Source organism: Rhopalosiphum padi, chromosome 3 (genome assembly GCF_020882245.1).
Source record: "Rhopalosiphum padi isolate XX-2018 chromosome 3, ASM2088224v1, whole genome shotgun sequence".
Taxonomy (NCBI): domain Eukaryota; kingdom Metazoa; phylum Arthropoda; class Insecta; order Hemiptera; family Aphididae; genus Rhopalosiphum; species Rhopalosiphum padi.
The window spans coordinates 78,202,710-78,227,466 of record NC_083599.1 but is presented as its reverse complement, the minus strand read 5'-3'; the positions used below and the strand labels follow the sequence as shown (position 1 = coordinate 78,227,466).

At 34.2% G+C, this 24,757-nt stretch overlaps 7 protein-coding genes across 7 annotated transcripts; 2 read left to right on the top strand and 5 right to left on the bottom strand.

Moving 5' to 3' along the window:
• Nucleotides 1-966: 966 nt before the first annotated feature.
• Nucleotides 967-2,441, bottom strand: LOC132927763 (ATP-dependent DNA helicase PIF1-like). The gene has a single exon (XM_060992354.1). It carries the CDS (start codon nucleotides 2,192-2,194, stop codon nucleotides 1,130-1,132), a length of 1,065 nt encoding a protein of 354 aa, XP_060848337.1. The 5' UTR covers nucleotides 2,195-2,441; the 3' UTR covers nucleotides 967-1,129.
• Nucleotides 2,442-2,507: 66 nt separating this feature from the next.
• On the bottom strand, nucleotides 2,508-4,743 carry LOC132925852 (uncharacterized). Its single transcript, XM_060990213.1, has 2 exons — nucleotides 4,722-4,743; nucleotides 2,508-3,634 (listed from the first exon to the last, which is right to left on the bottom strand). Exons 1-2 carry the CDS (start codon nucleotides 4,741-4,743, stop codon nucleotides 2,508-2,510), a joined length of 1,149 nt encoding a protein of 382 aa, XP_060846196.1.
• A 602-nt stretch (nucleotides 4,744-5,345) lies between these two features.
• On the top strand, nucleotides 5,346-10,592 carry LOC132925851 (uncharacterized). The gene has a single exon (XM_060990212.1). It carries the CDS (start codon nucleotides 5,346-5,348, stop codon nucleotides 10,590-10,592), a length of 5,247 nt encoding a protein of 1,748 aa, XP_060846195.1.
• A 789-nt stretch (nucleotides 10,593-11,381) lies between these two features.
• LOC132925850 (uncharacterized) lies at nucleotides 11,382-13,101 on the bottom strand. The gene is made up of 3 exons (XM_060990210.1): nucleotides 12,801-13,101; nucleotides 11,861-12,719; nucleotides 11,382-11,403 (listed from the first exon to the last, which is right to left on the bottom strand). Exons 1-3 carry the CDS (start codon nucleotides 13,099-13,101, stop codon nucleotides 11,382-11,384), a joined length of 1,182 nt encoding a protein of 393 aa, XP_060846193.1.
• A 294-nt stretch (nucleotides 13,102-13,395) lies between these two features.
• On the bottom strand, nucleotides 13,396-14,346 carry LOC132925849 (tigger transposable element-derived protein 6-like). The gene has a single exon (XM_060990209.1). The coding sequence runs from the start codon at nucleotides 14,344-14,346 to the stop codon at nucleotides 13,396-13,398; it is 951 nt and encodes a 316-aa protein (XP_060846192.1).
• A 364-nt stretch (nucleotides 14,347-14,710) lies between these two features.
• LOC132925848 (uncharacterized) lies at nucleotides 14,711-15,880 on the bottom strand. The gene is made up of 2 exons (XM_060990208.1): nucleotides 15,061-15,880; nucleotides 14,711-14,929 (listed from the first exon to the last, which is right to left on the bottom strand). The coding sequence occupies exons 1-2, from the start codon at nucleotides 15,538-15,540 to the stop codon at nucleotides 14,711-14,713; spliced, it is 699 nt and encodes a 232-aa protein (XP_060846191.1). The 5' UTR covers nucleotides 15,541-15,880.
• Nucleotides 15,881-23,296: 7,416 nt separating this feature from the next.
• Nucleotides 23,297-23,704, top strand: LOC132925846 (uncharacterized). Its single transcript, XM_060990207.1, has one exon. It carries the CDS (start codon nucleotides 23,297-23,299, stop codon nucleotides 23,702-23,704), a length of 408 nt encoding a protein of 135 aa, XP_060846190.1.
• Nucleotides 23,705-24,757: the final 1,053 nt, after the last annotated feature.

Genomic DNA, 24,757 nt, shown 5'->3' with positions numbered 1-24,757 from the left:
TTACATATATTTCAATTGTAGTATATCGTTATTTTACGCGATTTCGTACAAAATTAAATTTCATACGCTCATAAAATTGTTTCTATAATGATGCTGCAATTTTTTTTACAGTTACTTGAAGGAAAACTTATGGATAACTTTGTATTAGATTTTTGAACCTTAAGTATAAATCGCAAAAATTTTATGAATTTTCAACTTCAAAATTCCTTGCAAATTTTTGCGATTTTGATATATTTGATATATATAATATATATTTATATATATATTATGACCTGATTTTCTTACAAGATATAATGGAAAATTATTATTTTTCACCACCAAACTGTGAAAATTGTAACATAAATATGACTCAAGTCTCTGGACTTCAAAGAACATTTAATTATTGAGCCAGTCGTACCTCTCACGAAACAGCGAAAAGTTGAAAAACATCTTGATTTAAATATTCAATTAAAGGATATCCCAAACATACTCAAAATAAGAAATGAGTTTTATTATCTAAGAGGTCTTGTTAACTTTATTCCACCAATATCAAGTACTATAAATGCAATTGGTCATTATATTGCGTACTCTTTTAGAGAGGTAAATAATACTTGGGAAAAATACAATGATTTTCAACCAAAAACAAAAACTGTGAGACCAACAACCGAGACACAAAATTCTCAATATTTAATATACACTAAATAATTTATCAAAAATAAAAACTAGATACAATACATGTGATATTTATATGGAAAATAATTCATTTTAATTTTTTAATATTTAAATTTTTTTTATTTTATTTTTATATGTATGCAGATAATATTGGATTACCTATTTATTACCTTTTTATTATTTTATTGTTTCAAATCTGTTTTCAATATGTTTCATTACCTATAGTTTATGTACATTGCATACAGTTTGACCATTTATTTTATAAGATTATTTATTTATTTTATTATAATACTAGCAGACCCGGCGAACTCCGTTTCGCCACCAGATTCGTTTTATGTAACATTTCGTTTGGTGATTAAAAGATAAAGAAAAAAAAATTTTTTTGTTATATATTTGAAAAGGAAAATATTTATTTCATTTCACAACAGTAATAAATTCATTTCAATTACCTACTAAAATGAAGTGTTATTTAATTGTTTCATTGTAGTGCTCTTTGGTAAACCACATTTTTTGTTTTTTGGTCTGACGTTAACACAAACAAAGCGGATGGTTTCCCAACTCGTGAACACGCAACGTATAACTGTCCATGTGAAAAACAATGATTTTCCAAATTTATCCCGCAAACACTAAGCGATTGGCCTTGCGACTTATTAATTGTCATTGCGAACGCAAGGCGAACTGGGAATTGCAATCGTTTGAAGTCAAACGGAAGATCAGTCGGAATCATTGGTATTCGAGGAATACATACATTTTCACCTGCGTACTTTCCGTTAATAATGGTTGCCTCAATTAAATTCGGCATAAGTCTCTTTACCGAAAGTCGAGTACCGTTGCAAAGTCGCGGTGGATTCAAATTACGCAGTATCAAAATAACTGTACCAACTTTCAGTTGCAAGTTATGTGGTGGAAATCCTGGTATCTCCAGAGAGTTCAAAAACCCCTTTGGATAATTTACTACATCATCGGGATTTGTTATTGAATCAACGGATTTGTATGTCACCAAATCGCCAGCAATTTTTGATTGAATGGTGAAATTCAGTGCGTGGACATCATTATTCTTTGCTGCAAGAATTGCTCGTTGACTTAACCAAGCATAATTCTTATAATTCTCACTAATGTTTGGGAAAACATTTTCAATAAGAACTAATTGAGTGTCTACAAATCGGCAAAAGTCGTTGGTAAGAGTAATTAATCCAGATGTCGCATCAACTGGGACTTTTCCATTTCCAAGATCTAACAATTGTTTGGAAAATTGTGCAGCACTTTGATCATTTTGAAGTTGAACTCTCATATTAGTGGTTAGCGATAATGTTTTTACGTTATTCCATAAAGGTGATGCCTTTAGGCAAGCATTCAATTCATCTGCAGGCGTTCCACGGGGAACTACTGGCAACGTCTGCCTGAAATCGCCTGCCAACAATATCATCAAGCCGCCAAAGATGTTGTTATTTCTCCGAAGATCCTTCAGTGTGAAGTTAAGTGCTTCAAGTGATTTCTTATGTGCCATTGTGCACTCATCCCAAACAATGAGCTTGCATTGCATTAACAATTTTCCAATTGCACTGGATCGGGAAATATTGCACGTTGGAGTATCAATTGTGTTTAAATTGAGTGGCAACTTAAGCGCAGAATGTGCAGTACGACCGCCATCTAGAAGAGTCGCCGCAATTCCAGATGATGCTAACGCCAAAGCTATGTCACATCTTGATCGAATAGTGGCCAAAATCAATGAAATGACAAATGTTTTCCCTGTTCCTCCAGGTGCATCCAGGAAGAATAGACCACCAGTATTATTGTTCACCGCTTGCATTAATGTTTTGTATACTTGTTTTTGCTGTTCATTCAGCAACGGAACATTATTTCTCTCGATTTAATTCTTGGTTGAATGCATCGTGCATCGATCGATTTGGCGCAATCATTCCTACTTCAATCAGTAGCTTGTTTGCAATAGTCAAGCATTGATCCTCAATCAGAATCAATCCTTCATTGTAGATTTCATCGGTTATTTGGATGTCAGGATTATTCGTTTGAATACGCAAGCGATGCAAGATATCTTCACATATGGCGTCTTTGTATTTGTTCCATAACTGAATTGGTTGTGAAGGAAAACATGTGGTGATGATAATTGCGAACAGCGTTCGTATTTGGTACGCATTTGATGAAACAACTGAATCTGCAAGTGTTAAATCCCAATGAGAATCGTTCTCCAGCAAACCCAATAGTTGACATGCTTCTCGATATGTTTGGCATTGGTGGCCATTCACAGTTTTCAAATGCGCAAATGATTTCGGTCCACGTACATTTACTAACAGCAGTCGCAAATAAAAACATTCATCGTTTCTAGGATGAACAGTGTACATACGACCTAGTGCATCAGTTGAAAACACCTGTGGCCAGTCTGGAACTGGGGTTCCTTGTTTGCGACGTTGGAATTTCTTTGTTGATTGATTCCAAGTGTAATACTTGGGCATTTCAACGTACATCAGCGTCGCTGCGAATGGATCTGCTTCACACATTGCAAAGAAGCTAGTCAATGTTGTCGATGGTGGTCTCTCAGCTCGTTGTGCCGCATTAGCCTCAGTGAAGTAAACTCTTTGGCCATTTTCCAAATGCACTGCTAAATGTACAACTGTGGGATATCTTTCATGAATTTGAAATGACAATAATCGCCACAGTGCTTCATTAGTACTGACGTATCTGCCCATTTGGAAGTTGCTGATTTCGTCATTCACATTTTCCGACGCAATACCAAACACAGCCATGTCGCTGCCTTTTGTGACGTACTTGCACAAATATTTGATTGATTTGGCCGAATGACAACTCTCAACGTTTGCATGTGTTTCGAAAATTCGTGATAGCAGCGGGCAATATGGTACAATGAATTCATTTCCGATCTCAATCTCTTGATTTTGAACTTTAACTTTGATAGTTCGACCGTTATCTTCTTTTGAACGCCGACGATAAACTGGATATCCATCGTTCCCTGTGTGTTGCCGCCATAGAATAGGATATAATAGTGTATAATACTAGCGGTTACGGACGAACAACCGATCGACACACACACACACACACACAAACACTCGCGCGCACCAGCCGTTATTTTTATATTTATTTTTGTTTTAATTATATTTTGTGTCTTGTGAATTATATAATATTATGCAAAACAGGTATCGGCGTGTTATCTGCGGCCGCCGGCTCGCCGGTCCGCGTAGTTTAACACGGCCGCCGCAGTTTTTTTTTTCTTCTTTCTCCGTCCGTCGTCGTGAGCTAGGCCGTCGTGAACAATATCTTTTTAAATATGCACGAATTGCTATTTTTTTTATAACTATTGCGTGGGCGCTAATCGCCATATATTTGTTACTATATCTATTTTATATACCGGTGTGCGAATTGCCATATTTAAATTATACTATTATCATATATTATATTCATTGTCGCAGTCGTCGTAGCATTTGCGTCTTTTTATACCTTTGTGAATATCTTTGTTGAGTGTGAATTTTTTAGTGTATATAGGTCTAGGTAGCAGCTGGCCAGCAGTGCACCGACAAGTCGTGAGTTATTTTTTATTGTTATTTATGTATTATTATTATATTATTAGGTATTGTTAACATTTACTCTGTTGAGCCAAAAGCGCTATATATTTTTTTTATTATTGTGAGGCCAGAAGGGCTTTTCTTTTCTATATTCTATATTAATTATACCAGGTTACTGCTCTAATAGCGTTTTGTTTTATATTATAATTATTGTGTTATTGAGCCAGAAGGGCCATAACTTTTTTCATTACCTAGATTTTATTATATCTATATTTTATTCTGTTTGGTCATAAGGGCTACACAGTTTTTGATATTTACTGTTTATACACTTGCAATTATTACCTAATTATTTTATATATTATTATTATATCTGGTTGTGCCGAATCGGCATTTTGGTTAGGCCTATTATTATATACATTTTTTACTTGTTGGGCCAAAAGGGCCGTAATTTGTTTATTTTATTATTATATACATTTTTTACTTGTTGGGCCAAAAGGGCCGTAATTTGTTTATTTTATTATTATATCATATTTTTACCAGATTTGATTTGAGTTACCATTATTTATTATAAAGTTACCTATTCGTCCTAGATTTAAGTATAGGTACACACTAACACATATACTATATACACACTTACACACCACCACACTACATAGCTCACTAGTATTTGCGCGGCGAACCCAACCAATTCTAGTTGAGCTATATACAATTAACACAATTTTACATAGGTCGGTCGGTGTGTTAGTATAATACTTATTAAGCGCGAAGTATTTTGGTGACCGGGCGCACGGCCTATTATTGTTCGTTCCCGGCCCGAACATTTGGTGACCTCGACGTGATCTTATCTTATTTTATTACGTATATTTCATATATTCTTAAATCTTATATTTCTGTGGTATTTTTAATTGGTATATTTTATGTTGCGTAACTGCATAGTGATTAATATTTCAATTCTTTTATCTATTATCTTTTATTGCGAATTATAAATTATAAATATTATTATCAATTTATCGTATATAGCAATTGGCATTTTAATTTGATATCGCATTATTTTTGATACTAGATCATATTTATTTTGTTGTATGCGTGTATTCAAATTTTATTTATTATATATATATTTAGCTTTCTAATAAATTATTAGCATCTGTCTTCATTGCAATCATGGTACTCGACGAATCGTCGCAGAAAATGCTAACGGACCTCAAAAGAAAACGGGGCGTCATAAAGGCATCGTTAACGCGAATAATAACATTTGTAAACAAATTTGATCCCGTCGAACATGCAACTTCACTCCTCGATTTTCGACAAGAAGAGCTGCCGCAGATAAATCGAAAGTTCGATGCTATTCAATGTGAAATTGAATTAATCGCAGTAGATGATATAGAAGGCGCTGAACAAGAAAGAGCAAAGTTTGAGGCTGATTATTATAATATAAGATCCCGTATACAAGAGCTAATAAATGCAGAAAGACCAACTAGTACGACAGGACAGAATGTGTCATTTGGAAACACCTCAATTAGCAATCGAGTGCAACTAGCTCCTATACCATTACCCCAGTTCAATGGCAACATTCAAGATTGGCCATCATTCTACGATGTTTTTAAGGCACTGGTTCACCACGACGAGTCACTATCAGCTGCGCAAAAGTTTTATTATTTGAGATCGTGTCTAAGCGACCAAGCGTTAGACTTAGTGAAATCCATCCCGGTTAGTGATGGTAACTATGAAGCAGTATTACAAAGGCTCAAACAACGCTACGATAATAAAAGCTTGATTATACAATCACATATCAGGTCAATTTTGGATTCTCCAAGGATAGAAGAAGCATCGGCTAGTTCATTGCAAGAATTACATTCTCATGTTTGTGCACATGTAGCAGCATTACGAGCAATAGAGCAACCAGTAGAACACTGGGATGCTTGGCTAGTCACTATTGTCATAGATCGACTTGACAAGAACACTGCACATGGATGGCAGCTACACCAAAGAAATACAGAGCTACCAAAATTTAAGCAATTGGAGGAGTTTCTATCCAGTCGATGTGTAGCCTTTGAATCATCGGAAGCAGCAGCTGGGCACAAAAAGGATATCAAAACTAATATGGCTGTTGAAGCAGCTAAGAGAAGTAGTGTCAAACATTCCGCTACTGAAGCAAGGCGAGCTTTAGTAGCATCTACCGAAACTGTTTTCTGTCATTACTGTACCAAGCTACATAAATTATATAATTGCGAAGATTTCAAAGCAGTTCCATTAAACGCACGCCTCTCATTTGTTCAAGGAAAAGGAATATGCTTCAATTGTCTATCTTCGGGACATATGGCAAATACTTGTAGATCCACTTACAGGTGTCGAACGTGCAACCGTAATCATCATTCATTATTGCATTTTGAAAAGAAAGAAAAAACAGAAGAGAAGGAGCAGCTCAAAGGACAACAACCGGATAAAGGTCAAACACCGTCTACGTCTGCAATCCTTGTGTCTGCACCTGTACCAGCAAAAATCGCCAGGGTAAACTCTCACGTATTTCTTGCGACAGCTTTAGTTATAGTTCGAGATAAAAATGGTGGACGACGCCAGTGCAGAGCTATCTTGGATAGCGGTTCCCAAGTCAACTTTGTGTCAAAAAGATATGCAAATCTATTACAACTAACATGTAAGAAGTCTTTATTACCAATAAGTGGTATTGGAGACAATTGGTTAAGAGCAAGGTCATGTAGCGAGTTGAAGGTTGAATCAAGAACGAATGAATTTAGTATTAATATTTCTTGCTATATATTGCCTAATATAGTCGGAGAATTAGCGTCTTGTCCAGAACCGGCAGGTGGATGGGGTATACCAGGGACTGTGGTTCCACTTCTGGCTGATCCGGATTTCCATCGACCTCAAGGTATCGATCTGCTTATTGGAGGTGGCTCGTTCTTTGATGTTTTGGGAACAAAAAAAATACCACTAAATATAGGTTCAGTCACATTACATGAAAGTAGCTTCGGATGGCTCGTAACAGGAGAACTTTCTAACCACCATACACCGGCACTTTTCTCAATGGGTCAAACAATAGAGGAAGATTGGAAGGTGCTCAGCAGCATTGAAGATACAAGCTATGGCCGAGCATCAAAAGCGAATAAGAGATGTCAAGAAGAGCAAGAAACACTCCAACATTTTAAGCAACACACCATCCGTGATGAGGAGGGACGTTTTATCGTACGGCTTCCCACCAAACAGGCAATCAGTGAATTAGGGACTACATTACCTATGGCGACCGCACGTTTTTTGAATGTTGAGAAAAGATTACAACATGATGAGCATCTGAAGGCCGAGTACATACGATTTATGAACGAATATATTGAAATGGGACACATGGTTCAAGTAATGGACGATTCAGTTCAGACGCAGAATCCCTTCTATCTACCACATCATTCGGTAATAAAAGCATCAAGTTTAACTACAAAGGTCCGAGTGGTTTTCGATGCCTCTGCCAAAAGTACATCTGGCATATCTCTTAATGATGTCTTGAGGTGTGGTCCAGTTGTTCAGCAAGATTTATTTTCAATCCTCGTTCGCTTCCGCAAGCATCAATTCGTTTTAACTTCGGATATAGAAAAAATGTTTCGCCAAATAAAGGTGGCAAGGGAAGATTGGGACCTACAAAGAATTGTTTGGAGATCCAGCCCTGAAGAATTACTACGGTCGTACCAGCTAACTACAGTCACGTATGGAACAACTCCTGCCTCATTTCTGTCAACCTACTGTCTTATAGCACTCGCAAAAAGTGTTGAGAAGGAATTACCGAAAGCTGCAAAGGTGATTGCCGAAGATTTCTACATGGACGATCTAATGACGGGAGCCGATACAGAGGATGACTGCTGTCGGTTGCAAATAGAGGTTAGCTCAGTGCTAAACTCAGCAAAGTTACCATTAAGGAAATGGTGTTCCAACTCCGAATTTGTTTTGCGAAACATGTCCAAGTGTGTTGACGATCCTTTGTTCGTATTAGATATAGGAGATGATGACACGGTCAAGTCACTCGGGTTGCAGTGGAAACCAGTCGCAGACCAATTTCAATATGACATCGTAGCAAGATCATCAGAAGGTGCGTTATCGAAAAGAGCTATACTCTCTGACCTGAACAAAATTTTCGATCCACTTGGGTTCCTGTCGCCAGTTTTAGTGAAAGGAAAAATATTTTTACAACAGCTGTGGTCTATGAAGATAGACTGGGATGCACGGCTTCCGGTAGACATTCAGCAAAGATGGATTCGTTTTTATGATGAGCTTGAGCAGCTAAAGGAATTGTCCATTCCCAGAAAAGCTATTCCCGAGCGCACCGAGATCATAGATATACATGGATTTTGCGACGCCTCGGAGGAAGCATATGGAGCCTGTATCTATATTCGTACTCAGAGCAGCGATGGAGAATGGTATTCCAGACTTCTATGCGCTAAAACTCGAGTGGCCCCACTAAAAGGCAGCACAATCCCACGCCTTGAGTTGAACGGTGCATTATTATTAGCGGAGCTGGCCCAACGAGTTGCTGAGTCATGGCAAATCAACATTCATCAGTTCAAGCTTTGGACGGACTCAACTATTGTACTAGGGTGGTTAAATAGCCAGAGCAGCCGGCTAAAAACATATGTTGCAAATCGAATAGCTCAAATCATGGATGTTACAGAGATCAGCCAGTGGAACCATATAGTAACACATGAAAACCCAGCGGATATCCCTTCAAGAGGTTTGGGGCCACGGGAGCTTTTAGAGGCAAAATTGTGGTGGAAGGGACCCACCTGGTTGGAAAAGAATGAGAAAGATTGGATCTTCAATCCAATAGTCAACACGAATGAAGAGCTACCTGAAGTACGTAAAGTGAAACTAGTACTTGTAGCAAACAACTCAGTGAATGATATATTAGAACACTACTCAGAATGGAACCAAATGCTGCAAGGAATAGCTTGGCTAACAATCTATTCAAAGTTCCTGCGTAAGAAGATCAATGGACCTCAATCTTTAAGGATACATGACTTGAACGAAGCGAGAAAAACGGTGCTAAGAATGGTTCAAGCTGAGTGCTTTAGCAAAGAGATCTTGTCGCTAGAAAAAGGACAAGAAGTATCAAGAAATAGCAAGTTACGGAGTTTGAATCCTTTCCTACGCGATGGTTTAATACTGGTGGGTGGAAGACTCAACAATTCAGACATGGCGGATAAACATAAGCACCCTGTGGTATTGCCTGCCGCTCATAAAGTAACCCGTATGATATTTGAAAAATACCATCTGGAGCTTCTTCATGGAGGACCTCAACTCTTGTTGTCTGAGGTAAGGCGTTTATACTGGCCACTGCTGGGTCGAGTAACTGCAAGGTCAGTGGTATGGCGTTGTGTTCAATGTACGAGAGCACAGCCGCGTTTTAATCACCCAATGATGGCAGCGCTCCCAAGAGATCGAGTGCAGTGTACTAGACCTTTCACAGTTACAGGTGTAGATTTTGCGGGACCAATATATATTCGAAGTGGATTGAGACGCGTGGCAGCTAAGAAGGCTTGGATTGCAGTATTTGTTTGCTTTTCCACAAAGGCCATACATTTGGAGTTAGTTGACGATCTTTCGAGTAAGTCCTTTATAGCGACATTGCGTTGTTTTATGTCTAGAAGAGGAAAATGTGCTAAGATTTATAGCGATAATGGAACAAATTTTGTCGGCGCTCAAAAGGAGTTAGTCTCAATGATGAAGAAGGCTAGTGTTGACTTAGAGAAAGAAGGTATTGAGTGGCATTTTAATCCACCGGCTGCGCCCCATTTTGGTGGTATATGGGAGAGTGCCGTCAAGAGTATGAAGCATCACCTGAAGAGAGTTATATCCGATCATAAGCTTACAAACACAGAAATGCGTACACTACTATGCCAAATCGAGGCTTGTCTCAATTCAAGACCGATGACCCCCCTAAATAGCGACCCTTCAGACTTAGCCGTATTAACCCCATCTCATTTCTTGATTGGAGGGGCTATGTTGTTACCGGATGAGCCAGACATATCCAAAGAAGAGCCTAAGGGTCTACGAAGATGGCAGCTTGTGCAAAATCTAATGCAAACATTTTGGAAGAGGTGGTCAAAGGAGTATTTACCGCAAACTCAAATTCGTGGCAAGTGGACGAGTAAGAGCGTGCAACTAGCAAAGGACGATGTTGTAATCATAAAGGATGACTGTATGCCTCCAGCCAAGTGGAAGTTAGGTATAGTCGTGGAATTACATCCTGGCTCCGATGGTACAGTTCGGGTTGCCACACTAAGGACAGCAAACGGGACGCATATGCGTCGTCCAGTCATCAAGTTATGTAGGCTACCGACGGACAAGAACAACACAACAGTTGAAACCCAAGACTTTCAACGGGGGGAGAATGTTGCCGCCATAGAATAGGATATAATAGTGTATAATACTAGCGGTTACGGACGAACAACCGATCGACACACACACAAACACTCGCGCGCACCAGCCGTTATTTTTATATTTATTTTTGTTTTAATTATATTTTGTGTCTTGTGAATTATATAATATTATGCAAAACAGGTATCGGCGTGTTATCTGCGGCCGCCGGCTCGCCGGTCCGCGTAGTTTAACACGGCCGCCGCAGTTTTTTTTTCTTCTTTCTCCGTCCGTCGTCGTGAGCTAGGCCGTCGTGAACAATATCTTTTTAAATATGCACGAATTGCTATTTTTTTTATAACTATTGCGTGGGCGCTAATCGCCATATATTTGTTACTATATCTATTTTATATACCGGTGTGCGAATTGCCATATTTAAATTATACTATTATCATATATTATATTCATTGTCGCAGTCGTCGTAGCATTTGCGTCTTTTTATACCTTTGTGAATATCTTTGTTGAGTGTGAATTTTTTAGTGTATATAGGTCTAGGTAGCAGCTGGCCAGCAGTGCACCGACAAGTCGTGAGTTATTTTTTATTGTTATTTATGTATTATTATTATATTATTAGGTATTGTTAACATTTACTCTGTTGAGCCAAAAGCGCTATATATTTTTTTTATTATTGTGAGGCCAGAAGGGCTTTTCTTTTCTATATTCTATATTAATTATACCAGGTTACTGCTCTAATAGCGTTTTGTTTTATATTATAATTATTGTGTTATTGAGCCAGAAGGGCCATAACTTTTTTCATTACCTAGATTTTATTATATCTATATTTTATTCTGTTTGGTCATAAGGGCTACACAGTTTTTGATATTTACTGTTTATACACTTGCAATTATTACCTAATTATTTTATATATTATTATTATATCTGGTTGTGCCGAATCGGCATTTTGGTTAGGCCTATTATTATATACATTTTTTACTTGTTGGGCCAAAAGGGCCGTAATTTGTTTATTTTATTATTATATACATTTTTTACTTGTTGGGCCAAAAGGGCCGTAATTTGTTTATTTTATTATTATATCATATTTTTACCAGATTTGATTTGAGTTACCATTATTTATTATAAAGTTACCTATTCGTCCTAGATTTAAGTATAGGTACACACTAACACATATACTATATACACACTTACACACCACCACACTACATAGCTCACTAGTATTTGCGCGGCGAACCCAACCAATTCTAGTTGAGCTATATACAATTAACACAATTTTACATAGGTCGGTCGGTGTGTTAGTATAATACTTATTAAGCGCGAAGTATTTTGGTGACCGGGCGCACGGCCTATTATTGTTCGTTCCCGGCCCGAACACTGTGACTGTTTCAGCAACTAACGGTCGCGGATATCGTTTTGTGCACTTTCCATCAGCCATGCAAGGCGATAATGGATTTAATGCACCGCACGGTCCATGCACCATCTGTGTCGTCACAATGTCGTGTAGACGGGGATCAGTGACTGGATCAGGAATTTCAGCTGATATGATGTCATCCACTTCATTTGAATGTAATTTGTTCAGCAACCAAATTAGGATATGAGCATGCGGTAGTCCACGCTTCTGCCATTCCACCGAGTACATATAACAACGTGTGTCACCAAAAACTCGATACTTAGTAAGCACATCCATCATAACCTTGAGTTTTTGCTGAAATACTCTGGCGATTATGTCATGGCGATCTTGCGGTTTTTGACCCGGTTCCAACTCGCGTTCAATTTCCGTCCACTTCGGATTGCATGTGACCGTAATAAATAAATCCGGAGTTCCATAATTTCGCACGTACGTCATAGCGTCTTGAGCGTATTCGTGCATGTGGCGTGGGCTTCCGATATAAGTTGATGGGAGAATCGTCAGTCGTCCAATATTCTGAACATCACCATCTGAATGAATAGCATCACGCAAGTGTATATAGTCCTCAGATCGTAGCTTTGGCTGATTGAATCTGATGAACGCTAAACGTTCGGTCTCGACTTTGACATACATGTCAACAGCGAATTGCTGGAATAGCCGACCGCACTTCAGAATGACATTCTCCTCATGTGTACGAATCATCATACGATACGCATAGTAATTCATTGCGCTTAGATTTTTATTATTCGTTGATACTCCTGAAAATGCAAAATTAAATGAATTGTTAATGGAAACCAATAAAAGTAATAATGGAAATAATTAGTGTGTGAATATTGTACCTGTAATTGGATCGACCATCTTCAACGTGATGTCGTATCCGTCTTGCCCTTGCCAATAAATGATTGGATATTGTAACGCATCGTACAAACGATGTGTCTCGTTTACACGATGCATGATATTGCTTCTTCGCTGAACGACAATGTCTCGTGATTTAGTTGGATCGCCAACAATAATTGCAGCAACATCATTAACGGTGGGTGCATTGAATCTTCGCACATGTTCACCTGTCGGAGTACAATCCGCTCTTATGACAAATTTGTGCGTATCCGATGGCATTCGTTCCAATGCTGTTTTGAACATACAGTAGTCACTCGATAATTCGAAATTCAGGGGACCGAGTTAAAAATTCGATTTATAGAGGTTTTCGATTTACCGAGTGTTCGAATTATCGAGGGAAAAAAATTAATTCGAATTAAAGAGAGGTGGAAAATTGTAGATAATGTATGTATGTATTACGTTTATTTTTACATTTACTTATTATAAATATTATTACAGTGTATATTTTAAAACTATTAATAGATATTTATTTATTATACATACATATTATTATATTTTACATTTATTTTTAATATTATTACATTTTAAAGAAATCTGTTATTTTTTTTGTGAACAATTGTTGGTCACAATCTGGTCCATAGCATTGTCTAACTTACTGATAGCATTGAAAATTGTATCGCATCTTTTTTCGTCCATTTCAGATTGCTCACATTGAACAGGAATACCTTCACCAATTGTCTGTCCGTCCTTAATAAAACCAGAAGTTCTGAAGCAATTCGCGATGGTTTGTGCACTAACATTTTCCCATGCTTTGTGTACCATTTCCATAGCAGTGAGTATAGAAATTTTACATGGAACTTCACCAATGCACGCCAACACCTCTCGAACAATTTCCTTCCGATACATCGTTTTAAAAATTTTTATTATTCCCTGGTCTAGTGGTTGGAGAGTTGATGTAGTGTTGGGAGGTAAAAAATGAATTTTTATATTTTCAAGATGAGGAATATTATTGTGTGCGGTACAGTTGTCAACGAACATCAAAATTTTTCGATTTGCCTTTTTCATATCTACATCGATACATGACAACCACTCTGTAAATAATACACCTGTCATCCACGCCTTTTTATTTGACCGGTACATTAGTGGGAAAGATTTTACGTTTTTGAAACAGCGTGGGTTAGCAAATTTTCCGATCATTAAGGGCTTAAGTTTCTGGGATCCATCCATGTTCGCGGCTAACATCACTGTTATCCGTTCTTTACTATTTTTACCACCATGACATTTTTCGTTTTTAAATGTCAAAGTGCGATCTGGTAAACATTTGTAAAAAAGTCCGGTCTCATCGGCATTAAAAATATCCCTAGCATCATAATCAACCAATAGATTGATTAACTCATTTTTCCAATCTTGTGAAATGCACGGGTCAACACTTGCTGGTATACCAAAACGTAGAGCAACATCTTTTTTTTTTTCACCGGCTTCAACTGCTGCGATCACTTTTTGTTTGTCGGCTATCGACAAACACTTGTACACTTTTACGGGACCCATATTGCGACTGACTACGTTAGCTACGACTGATTACGTTTGTTCAATTTCAATAACGGTTTACCCATAGCAGAGGTTTATTTTGATATAGATTAGGCAGGTAAGATACGATAACATTAAACTACGATAATATTTAACTATCATAATCCTTATACATATGAACGTACATATAATCGTGTTTAAAGAAATTCGAATTATAGAGATTCGTGAAAAAAAAATTCGAATTGTAGAGTGTGCCTCACCGACAGACATTTCGAATTATCGAGGGGACCGGAATACATGTATTTTTTTCTAATTATAGAGGTTTTCACAGGGGACTTAGCGTTTAGTTCGATTTATGGAGTTTTTCGAATTATCGAGGTTCGAATTATCGAGTGACTACTGTATTAACCACAGCATTATTAGCGTGAAAAAATGCTTGCAACTGTTCAATAATTCGTCTCTTTAACTGTTGTGCTCCCTGTATATTGCACCGCACGTTCAGCTGATCCACCATCGACGAAATGAAATATATTTGCAGAAATTGATGCGGTTCATCTGGTGTTGGCACCATTGAACCATGCAAATGATATATTTGACCTTGTATCTGTAATTGCAAATAATCATTAAAATTTGTTCATGAATACATTGTAAATCGTGTGATGGTGTAGTGTGTGGTGTATATGAAGTTGTTATGTGTTGCAATTATGTGTTGGTTATGTGTGTTGTATCTTTTACCTTGCAAGTCGGCATGAAGCCGCCTTCTCGAATGATATTAGCTCCAAAGGAAGTCATGCGAAAGCAGTTATTGTATTCAAGGATGTGTTGAAGAAAATGGCTGGAATCGGGATCACTTCCATCAAACAATGTTTTCAGTGGCTGTGGTGGTGTAAGTAATGGATCCAGTTTGACTTTTCCACTTGCGCAGCACAATCCAACCGTTTCTCTTTTGAACTTTACCGCATTGCAATATCGGCATATAGTCGTCATTCGTCCAATATCCAAATTTTCATCATCACTGTAGTTCGCAGTGGGATCATATTGGAATGCCAAGCGATTGTATGATGCCAATGATCTTCGTGTGCTCACGCGATGTCTCAATCGGTCATTTTCTCTTATTATATTTTGTCTTTCTTCTCTTAAGTTCCTTGAATAGACTTGTTGCTGGCTTGCATGTCTTGTGCGGCGGCCGATGTTCACACGTCGTTCTCTAGGCATTTTGGACTATGGACATAGTGTTGAATTTAACTTCAAATGCACGATCCATATAATTTACAATAAATGAAATTAACTGAACAGAGAATAATGATATCTGTCACACACTTTATCACGCACCGTTGCTATTGGTTTGAAGTACATGCTATGTATAATAGATGGCGCTGTATGTGAAAAACGATTTCCCCACTTTTCTGTTGAATTTTTCCTGAATTTTCCAGAATTTTCTTTGCTATAAACCTCACGGAGCCCAAGACCTTTCCAACGAATGCAAAACCGTGGAAATCGGTTCGTGCGTTCTGGAGTTATAGCGTCAGGGAGGAAAACCGGACTTATTTTTATATAATAGATTATATAGGTATATATATATATATTACATTTATGTTGATATATTTTATAGTTTTAAGTATGCAAACTTGTATGAATAAATTTGTTTCTATGTGCTAAAAAAAAATTGCAGATATATATGATTACAAAGTGATGTGAAAATTTAAAATAAAGTTGTTTATTTATTTATATGTATTTTATAATTTACGTGTACACGATTGTATTAATTTATTTGTTTTGACGTTATTATAAAATAAACTGTTTACCCCACTTAGTTGTAAGTATTAATAAAAAATTGTATTTAATTTTTTATTAAATTGTTATACATTTTTAAGTTTGTGATAACTAATCTATTTAATTAACAAAGGGTAATAATTATAATTATGTAGTCGTTAGAGTCGTTATACTTTCTCTTTAATTATGCCTAGGAAAACCATTTTTAAAAAAATAATATTTTAATAGTCGTCACATCATATTACAATTTATTATGATAAATGCTTTATTAAATAAATGGAATTCAAATCATACAATCATTATTAATATTATATTATGTTGTAATAATTATGTTATTGATCATGTATTTTAGAAATTTGGTATATAAGTCGATATAAGTTTTTTAACACTTATAATATAACAACAATTTAATTAATTATAAAAAGTAAACATAAAAATCCATGTAAAAACTAATAGTTTTTAAAATATTGTGTAAAACTATAACTTAAAATTTAATTTAATTAAATAAACTTTTCGAAAGTGGGGGTGCCAGGGAAATGGACCTATTAGCAGGGCATGGTGTAAAAGCAAAAAGAACCATACTTGCTAGATTCAGAAATGTCAACAGCTTCAGGTGTTAAACAGGTGATTGGTAACTGGAGAAAATATAAAGATGATTATGAAAATCCAGCTCTTAAACCTTTTAAAGTTGAATTAGCCGATGCGAAAATAGAAATATTATTACAAAAACTTCAAGGAATATTAAAAAAATTAAAAGAGGAACATGTTTATTTATTAGATTTGGATATTACACAAGATTTTGCAGGAATTTTTAACAAAGAGGAAATGAAAAAATATTTGACTTCTAATTTTTCTTTTTCTCTATCCGATTCTAAAAAAGATAATAGAATTGTGGATAATGACAAAACAGTGGGAAAAGACTGTTTGACTTGGTTGAATGAGAAATCTAGAGAAAAAATTTATAATAAATTCGTTTGTCAAATGACAAGTCCTGGAATAAATAAACAACTTGGAAATCATATAATAGATTTTTTAAATTGTCCAGACAAAAGATTGCAGAAAACTTTTGAAAGCGAGTTGGCGCAAAAAAATGGAATTACAAGATTGGAAGTAACTATTTATAATTATACTAACGAGTATTTTACTGCAAAAGAAAAGTATGATCCAATAGATCATTGTATGAACATTTTGGAAAAAAATAAATGGTATTTTCTTAAAGCCCCTTTTTATTCTGTTCCAATCTCTAGTATGTGGAAAAAACTGACAAACACTTTGGAGAATAGCTGTTGTATTATAGATAACACATCAAAACGATTAAATTATGTTTATTGGGCAAAAAAGAACACCAACAGATTAACTGGAATTAACATTAAACTACCTGAAGAAGTTAGTAAACGAGAAAAAGTTATGAAGTATGTTCTATCCGCCTTTAGTTTTCCAATGCTACCTATAAATTATATAGAAGTAACTGAAGTTGAAAATGAAAAAATACCTGTAAACCAAAAATGTTTTTTACAAAGAGAAGGGAAAACTTATTTTACAAAAAACACAACATTGTATTCTAGTATTAAAATAATAGATTTTGAAAGGTCTGGATTAATCACAACTAAAAATGTAACACCAAAAGTCTTAAGGAAAAAGACAAATATAACACATGCGTTGTCTCCGTATGTAACTGAGGAAGTCTATAATTTTAATCATGTATATTTAGAAACTAATAAAAAACGAGAAATAAAACTCGACAATATTAAGGAGGAAGAAAGAAGATTGCATTTTTTAAATGAAACAGAAACAAAAAATATGAAAATGTTGGATGACAAAGCTAAGAGAGAAGCCTTAGAAAGTAAGATCTTAGAATATTTTAGAATAAAATGGATACAGTTGGGTGATAAGAATAAATATAAATTATATGCGTTTATGGTAGATAACAGACATAAATATCCTTATGTAGTTGTTTTAGTGGAAGAAAACAATTCATTTACTGTAAGGTATATTAAGGGAGTACATAACAACTTTTTTATTAATAAATATAAAAATAAACAATAAGGAAAAGGGATTTTGCTTCCTTTCTTTTAATAGACAAGAAATTGTTTATTTGCCTAAAAACGAATATTTTACGATTTTAGAGACTAATGGATATACTAGCTATAACGGAAATCGTTTTCCTTGTATTTGTGATTTACATATTGATAGGGAAATTTGGGGAGATAAAGGTAAAGTTCTTGAATACAACCAAAATACAATAGAAAATTTAGATTCAAACAAGATGGAAGATTTTATTGGTAAAACACCTTTGGTTAAAAGATTGCAGATGTTTGGAAACATTTGAGGAAAATTCGCAATTTATAATAAGAGCAATTGATAAAATAAAATATCATGGAAAAGATAGATATATATTTACTATTGAAAATATGGAACATTTTTACGTATCGAATTATTGGATGGAGAAATCAATGGAAAATACCCAAATAGACTTTAATAGCAAAATAAATATTAAATTAGATTTGTTTAAGATTACTCCTATTAAAATTAGGAATTAAGAGTTTTCTGTTCAAATTAATATATTCCTATTATTTTATTTATTGTCTTATATAATATTACTATATGATAATTCTAATAATGTTACATTATTAAAATTGAATTTTATAGAATTGTATTGCAGGTATTATCTCGTACATTCCGCAGATCTGTTCTTCGGATGCCGGATTCTGTTAAAACTGTTTGTAGCTGAAAAATAAACTTATTATACAATTAGTAAAGTTTGTGTATTATAATATATTCTATTGTAGACGAAATGAAAGTCCATGTGCCGCTCAATATTATTATATATTATCAATTAATTTATATATTAATTAAAAATATTCTCAAAAACACTTAATTAAAAAATTTGTAAAATTTAGGGAATCGGAAATCAGATACCACATATATTCTTTTAGATTTATTAAAACTATTCTAAGTGAAAAATTAACTGTTGTTTTAGAAAATGAATTTAAACTAATTCTACCCGATAGACTTTCTAAATTATCAAAAAAATATGTTCAAGATCTTAATTTGTATAACAATTACTTTTTTATTTATAACGGGATGGAAATATTGACAAATGGTTATAAAAAACATTTGATTACATTTGAAAAATTGTTGTAATTTAATTTAATAATATTAACTTGTTTTTAATGTTCATAAAATTATTTTTTAGAACAATCTTATAGTTTCTTTTTTTTCTTCTAATATTATCTGCTTTAAAATGTATATATATATGCAAATATTTGCATATATACAATAATTAATTCTAAAGAGATGTTTTACTAACATAATCTTATAAAAATAATTAATGCAATTAATACATAATATTTTCCTCTGCCCGCACAATGTAAGTATAATATTTGCAATAACGTTTACTCCTTAGCATATACAGTTTCTCATTTATAGGGAAGATATACGAGTAACATTTCAGCACACCTTTAAATTTTCCGTTTATAGGAAAGTGGCAATAATTCGAAATCGTTATTAGTTGTATTATACCAACACGTCTTATATTTTCGCTTATAGAAATAAGATATAAATATGGATTTCGAAAATAAAGACAAAGTATACATAGATTATCATCCGTGGAATCGAGTTTTAGAATACGATTGTTTAAAAAAACTATTTTATTTTCAAGACCCTATACACTATTCAAATTCAACTTACAAGGTTTTAGGAGATTATGTTTGGAGTCTAATAGAAGATTTACCAGAAAATAAAAAAATATTAATGCACATCTAACTCTTTTGGATAAACAAATTAGAAATGATAGAGAAAAACATAATATTTTGTCTGAATTCCGCGACGACGATATAGAGGTTAATATAAGTTTTGATCCACCTTGGTAATGATTTTTGTTAAATGTTTATTTTTTATATAAATATACAGGGTTCAAAATTTCATGTGACAGCAGATTTCAGCATGCTATACTTAAATTATGAAAAAATGACCTATGTGAAAACCTTTTTTAATGATATAATCTAAATTATATTGATATTAAATATTTTTTTTATTAATTAGGATGGGGTGGTTCGAGGGGTAACTTTAAAAATTCAAATGGAAACCTATATTTTTGAAATATGATTTAGCACAGCTTAATTTTAAATGAATTTTGACGGATCATTAACAAAAATGTCTTAATATTTGAAGGAGTTATCGTCATCTGAATATTGGTGTTAATTTATAAAATTCTACAGTGAATAATAATACTTAAAGTGCTTCTGTTGTACGACCTTAATAATCTGGGTATGTAATTATCAATTTATTACAGTAAACAGTAGTCACTACAAAACGTATATCAGTATTATCGTTTGATATTATTACCAATTACAGATTATTTTTATTTATGGTGTCCTAATTGCATTTCTTAATCTGATAATCGATGACTTTAAAATTTTATAAAATAAAATAATATATTGATATGTAGGTATAACCATTGATTTTAATAACCTATAACCTATAAGAGTCTAAGACCGTGATAATAGCGTTTTGTATTATTTAATTATTTTATCAATGATAATAGTGATATAAGCTTAAAGATATTATGATTTATAACCTTAAAATTATTTAATTTTTATTTTTTACCGAAATACTTAATGTGTAAATAGAAATAGCCGTTAACGCCGTTAACGAATTAATTTGATGACTTAAATTTAAATAACAGACAAACGCGTACGCAGTGGCGGTTTTACGGGGGGGCGATAGGTGGACCGCCCCCCCTTGGGCTGAGTAAAAACTAAAAATATAAATGAGCAAACAGTTTACTAAAAATCGTTTTGGCGATATTTTTATTTTTTAATTTTTTTCAAAATGTTTACTGTTATCAAAAATGTTTACTCCTATTGAAGTATAGAGGGCGCTCGTTCTTTATTGGCTTACTCGCATGTACCGTGATATGCCGTATCAGGGAGGTATCAACTATCAGTAAACAGTCAACAGACCGTTAACTTTGCTTTCGTTACCTTTGCGGCTTTGCGAAAACACGAATATGGTTTTGTCGTTTATCATTAATCATTATTAGATTAGGTTAATAACAGTTTTTGAGTTCACAACGTTCACAAAAGTCATAATTTATAATTATTACCTTCATATAAAATATAAATAATATATTAATATTAGTTATAAGTTTATTTAATATGTATAATATGTTTGAAGTTTGACTGTTAATTTAGTTTGAATAAAAAATAATTTTTGTTTTAATTTTTTTATTGATACCTATTTCTTTATGTTATGCCGTTGTAGTATAAAGTTTATAATTTATATAATTTATAATTACATCTCATGTACCAAACAATAGAAAAAAAAATTTGATATGAATGCAAATTGTAAGTATAATGTAGGTATATGCAAAATATTTTTGCCGCCCCCCCCTTGTGGCTTCTCAAGAACCGCTCCTGCGCGTACGCGTAGTGTATGTACTCGTACAGTTGTACCTTGTTACTGGGAATTTATTACTGGAAAAACGTTCAAACCATCTTTTAATCGTGATAAAATCATTTGGGAAGTTTGATTTTTGGCAGGAAATCTTTCCCTAGTAAGTAGTTATTTGTTAAATAGATAATAGCCTTAGTTATAGTAACCTATTAACTACTTTATGAGTTACTTATAAATTAAATTTTATTACTAAAGACCAGATTTTTGTGCACCAAACACCTAAAAATCAATTAAAATTTTGAACTATGCAAAATTCAATTCCATGTATTTGTGTTTAATAGACACCTATAATTTAATTTAATTTATAATATTTTGTTAATACTATCATGCTTTCATACTATAATAGCCAAATGGTTATCGATTGTATTTGTATATCATAGTTGTTGTTGCTATGCAAAATAAAACTATTAAAATTAATCGATTTCGATCCATAGAGATTTACGAATACATAGGTACAAATTCAATACAATTTGAGATATGGAATTACAAAATGAAAATTTCAATTTGCACAAAAATCTAGTCTTTATAATTTAAAAACTAATTTATGGTACCTAATTGAAATGTTATTTTATTTTTTTTTATGAAAGTTGTAAAAGCTTAAACATGTTATATTTTATCATTTAGAAAGGATATTGAAGGAATAATTGGAATAAAGTTATATCCAGTTCAATCAAATTAGATTACATATTACAATGAATACTAAACAATCACAACCGCAACAAGATTATATTCCAATTATTCGATTATAGAAGTAGGTATGAAGATCTTTATGTATGATTAATTAAATAAAATGTACTCGTTAAATTATTTATTGTGTAGTATCTATAAGTTAAATCATATCACTAAAGCATCTTACTAAAATACACCTATTGCATTACAGTCGGGAGCACTAAAAATGAGCGTTGGCACCTGCGACCCGTTGTTCGTACCCACTCATGTAGCCATTGGTTCTCAACTTTGTACCGTCACACTGCCGTTACGTATCGTATTCACGGGCACGAATAATGAGCGGTGACCGGTTTTATAGCCAGGTGGTCACAGCACCCGGGTGGGTCAGCAGTATTTCTTTCAATTCTTTTGTATTCCTTACATCCCTTATAAAAAAATAGACCTTAAATACTGGAGGGGAACTGCAGGCACAGTTGTACAGCCGTACAATGTTTTGTCTGTTCTGTCGTTTGTACACTGTGCTGTAGTAAACATATATTTTGTGCGTGCCACGTTTTTATAAATTGTGAATATTTTTATTTGATAAACCATTTTATTTGTATAAAATGTCGTTTAAAGATCGTGACACTCATAGCCAGAGCAAAAAAATAATTTATAATGTTTATAATTTTATTAAAATGCTGTCGGAGAAAAAAGATTTGACACCAGACTTTTTCAAAAGTAGCCAAAAAGTCGCTGCTGAAGCTTGTGGCGTTTCATATATAACGCTGAGGCGTATATGTTTAGAAGCCAAAAAATCTACATAGCAGAATGTTGAGGAAGGACCATCTTTTAAATCGCCACGAAAATTATAAAAGCGTCAAAAGAAATGTTCGGAAATGGATGACTTTGATGCTGACGTAGTTCGTCGAACGGTACATTCGTTTTACGATAAAGGTGAATATCCAACTGCTTTATTAATCTTAAACGAACTTAAAAAAAAATGACAAATTATGAGGGATCCGTTTGGTCAGTCAGAAGGCTATTAAAAAACTTGAATTTTTCTTTTAAAAAATGTAATGATGGTCGAAAAATGCTACTGGAACGAAATGATATTGTTGCTTTACGTTGTAAATTTTTACGTAACATTTGTACACTTCGACAAATGAAAGATTGTCGACCAATGATTTACCTAGATAAAACCTGGGTAAATCAGAATCATTCACGATTTCATATTTGGCAAAATAACGAAGGGACAAAAGTACCAATCGGTAAAGGAGGTCGTCTAATTATTACACACGCTGGGTCATCTCGATACGGATTCATAGAAGGGTCAAAATTAGTTTTTAAATGTCAAGCGAAAAATTCTACTGACTATCATTCGTCAATGAACGCCGATGTTTTTAAAGCATGGTTTGTAGATATGTTAAAGCTACTGCCCGAACCATGCGTTATTATTATGGATAACGCACCATATCATTCCACGTATATTAACAACTAACCAAAATGTAATGCACGGAAAGCTGATGTGCAGAATTGGCTGAAAAATCAAGGCGTTAATTTTTCACCACTAGAAACATTAGCTGAATTGCTTGAACGACTTAAATTATTAATACCGTCGTTTAAAAGGTACGAGTTAGACGAAATCGCGAGTTCGATGGGCCATGAAGTAATTCGGCTACCACCGTATCACTGCCAGTATAACCCTATCGAACTCATATGGGCGCAAGTCAAAAGTGAAGTGGCAAAAAAAAAATAACACTTTTAAAATGGTGGACGTCGAAAGACTTACAAACGAGGCGTTGGATTCAGTATCAAAAAGTGACTGGGAGAAATGTGTTGAACATGCTGAGAAGATTCAAGATGAAGATTACGAAAAGGAAATATTGAGAGACAGTTTGACGGAGCCAATGATTTTAACATTTGCATCTGATGACAGTGATTTCGGTACTGACGGAGACAGCGAAAACAACGTTGAAGAACTAGAATAAAAATTATTATTTCATTATTATATTATACTTGTATTTTATTTATTATTGACTGTTAAAAATATTGTACTTTTTTTACATTATGTACATTTTTTTTTCGGATCTTATTAAAAAATTAACTATAACAAAATAACCATGTTATTAAATTCTGATAAATGTTTGAAAATATTTCAAAAAAAAGCGGGCTTTTAGTTTGCTAATTTGATAACCACTTTAGAAAAACAGCCGCTTGGCGTGTGACGGGCAGCGATCATTTTTCCTGCCCCCGACTATAGGTATTCAAATTGATGTCCAGCTTCTAGTACACAGTTTTCGAAACGTTCCATTAACTTTCGTCCAGTGGCATTTTTTAATGTTTCTTTTGACAATTTAAAACATGCAGATTTTATTTTTTCTTTCATATCATTGATGTCTACTGATTCATTTTCATACACTTTATCTTTAAGATAACCCCATAAGAAAAAGTCTGGGCATGTTAAATCTGGAGACCTCGGAGGCCAGGGAATTGGACCAACTGTTCCAATCCATCTTTCACCAAATGTGTCCTTTAAGAATGATTTTACAAT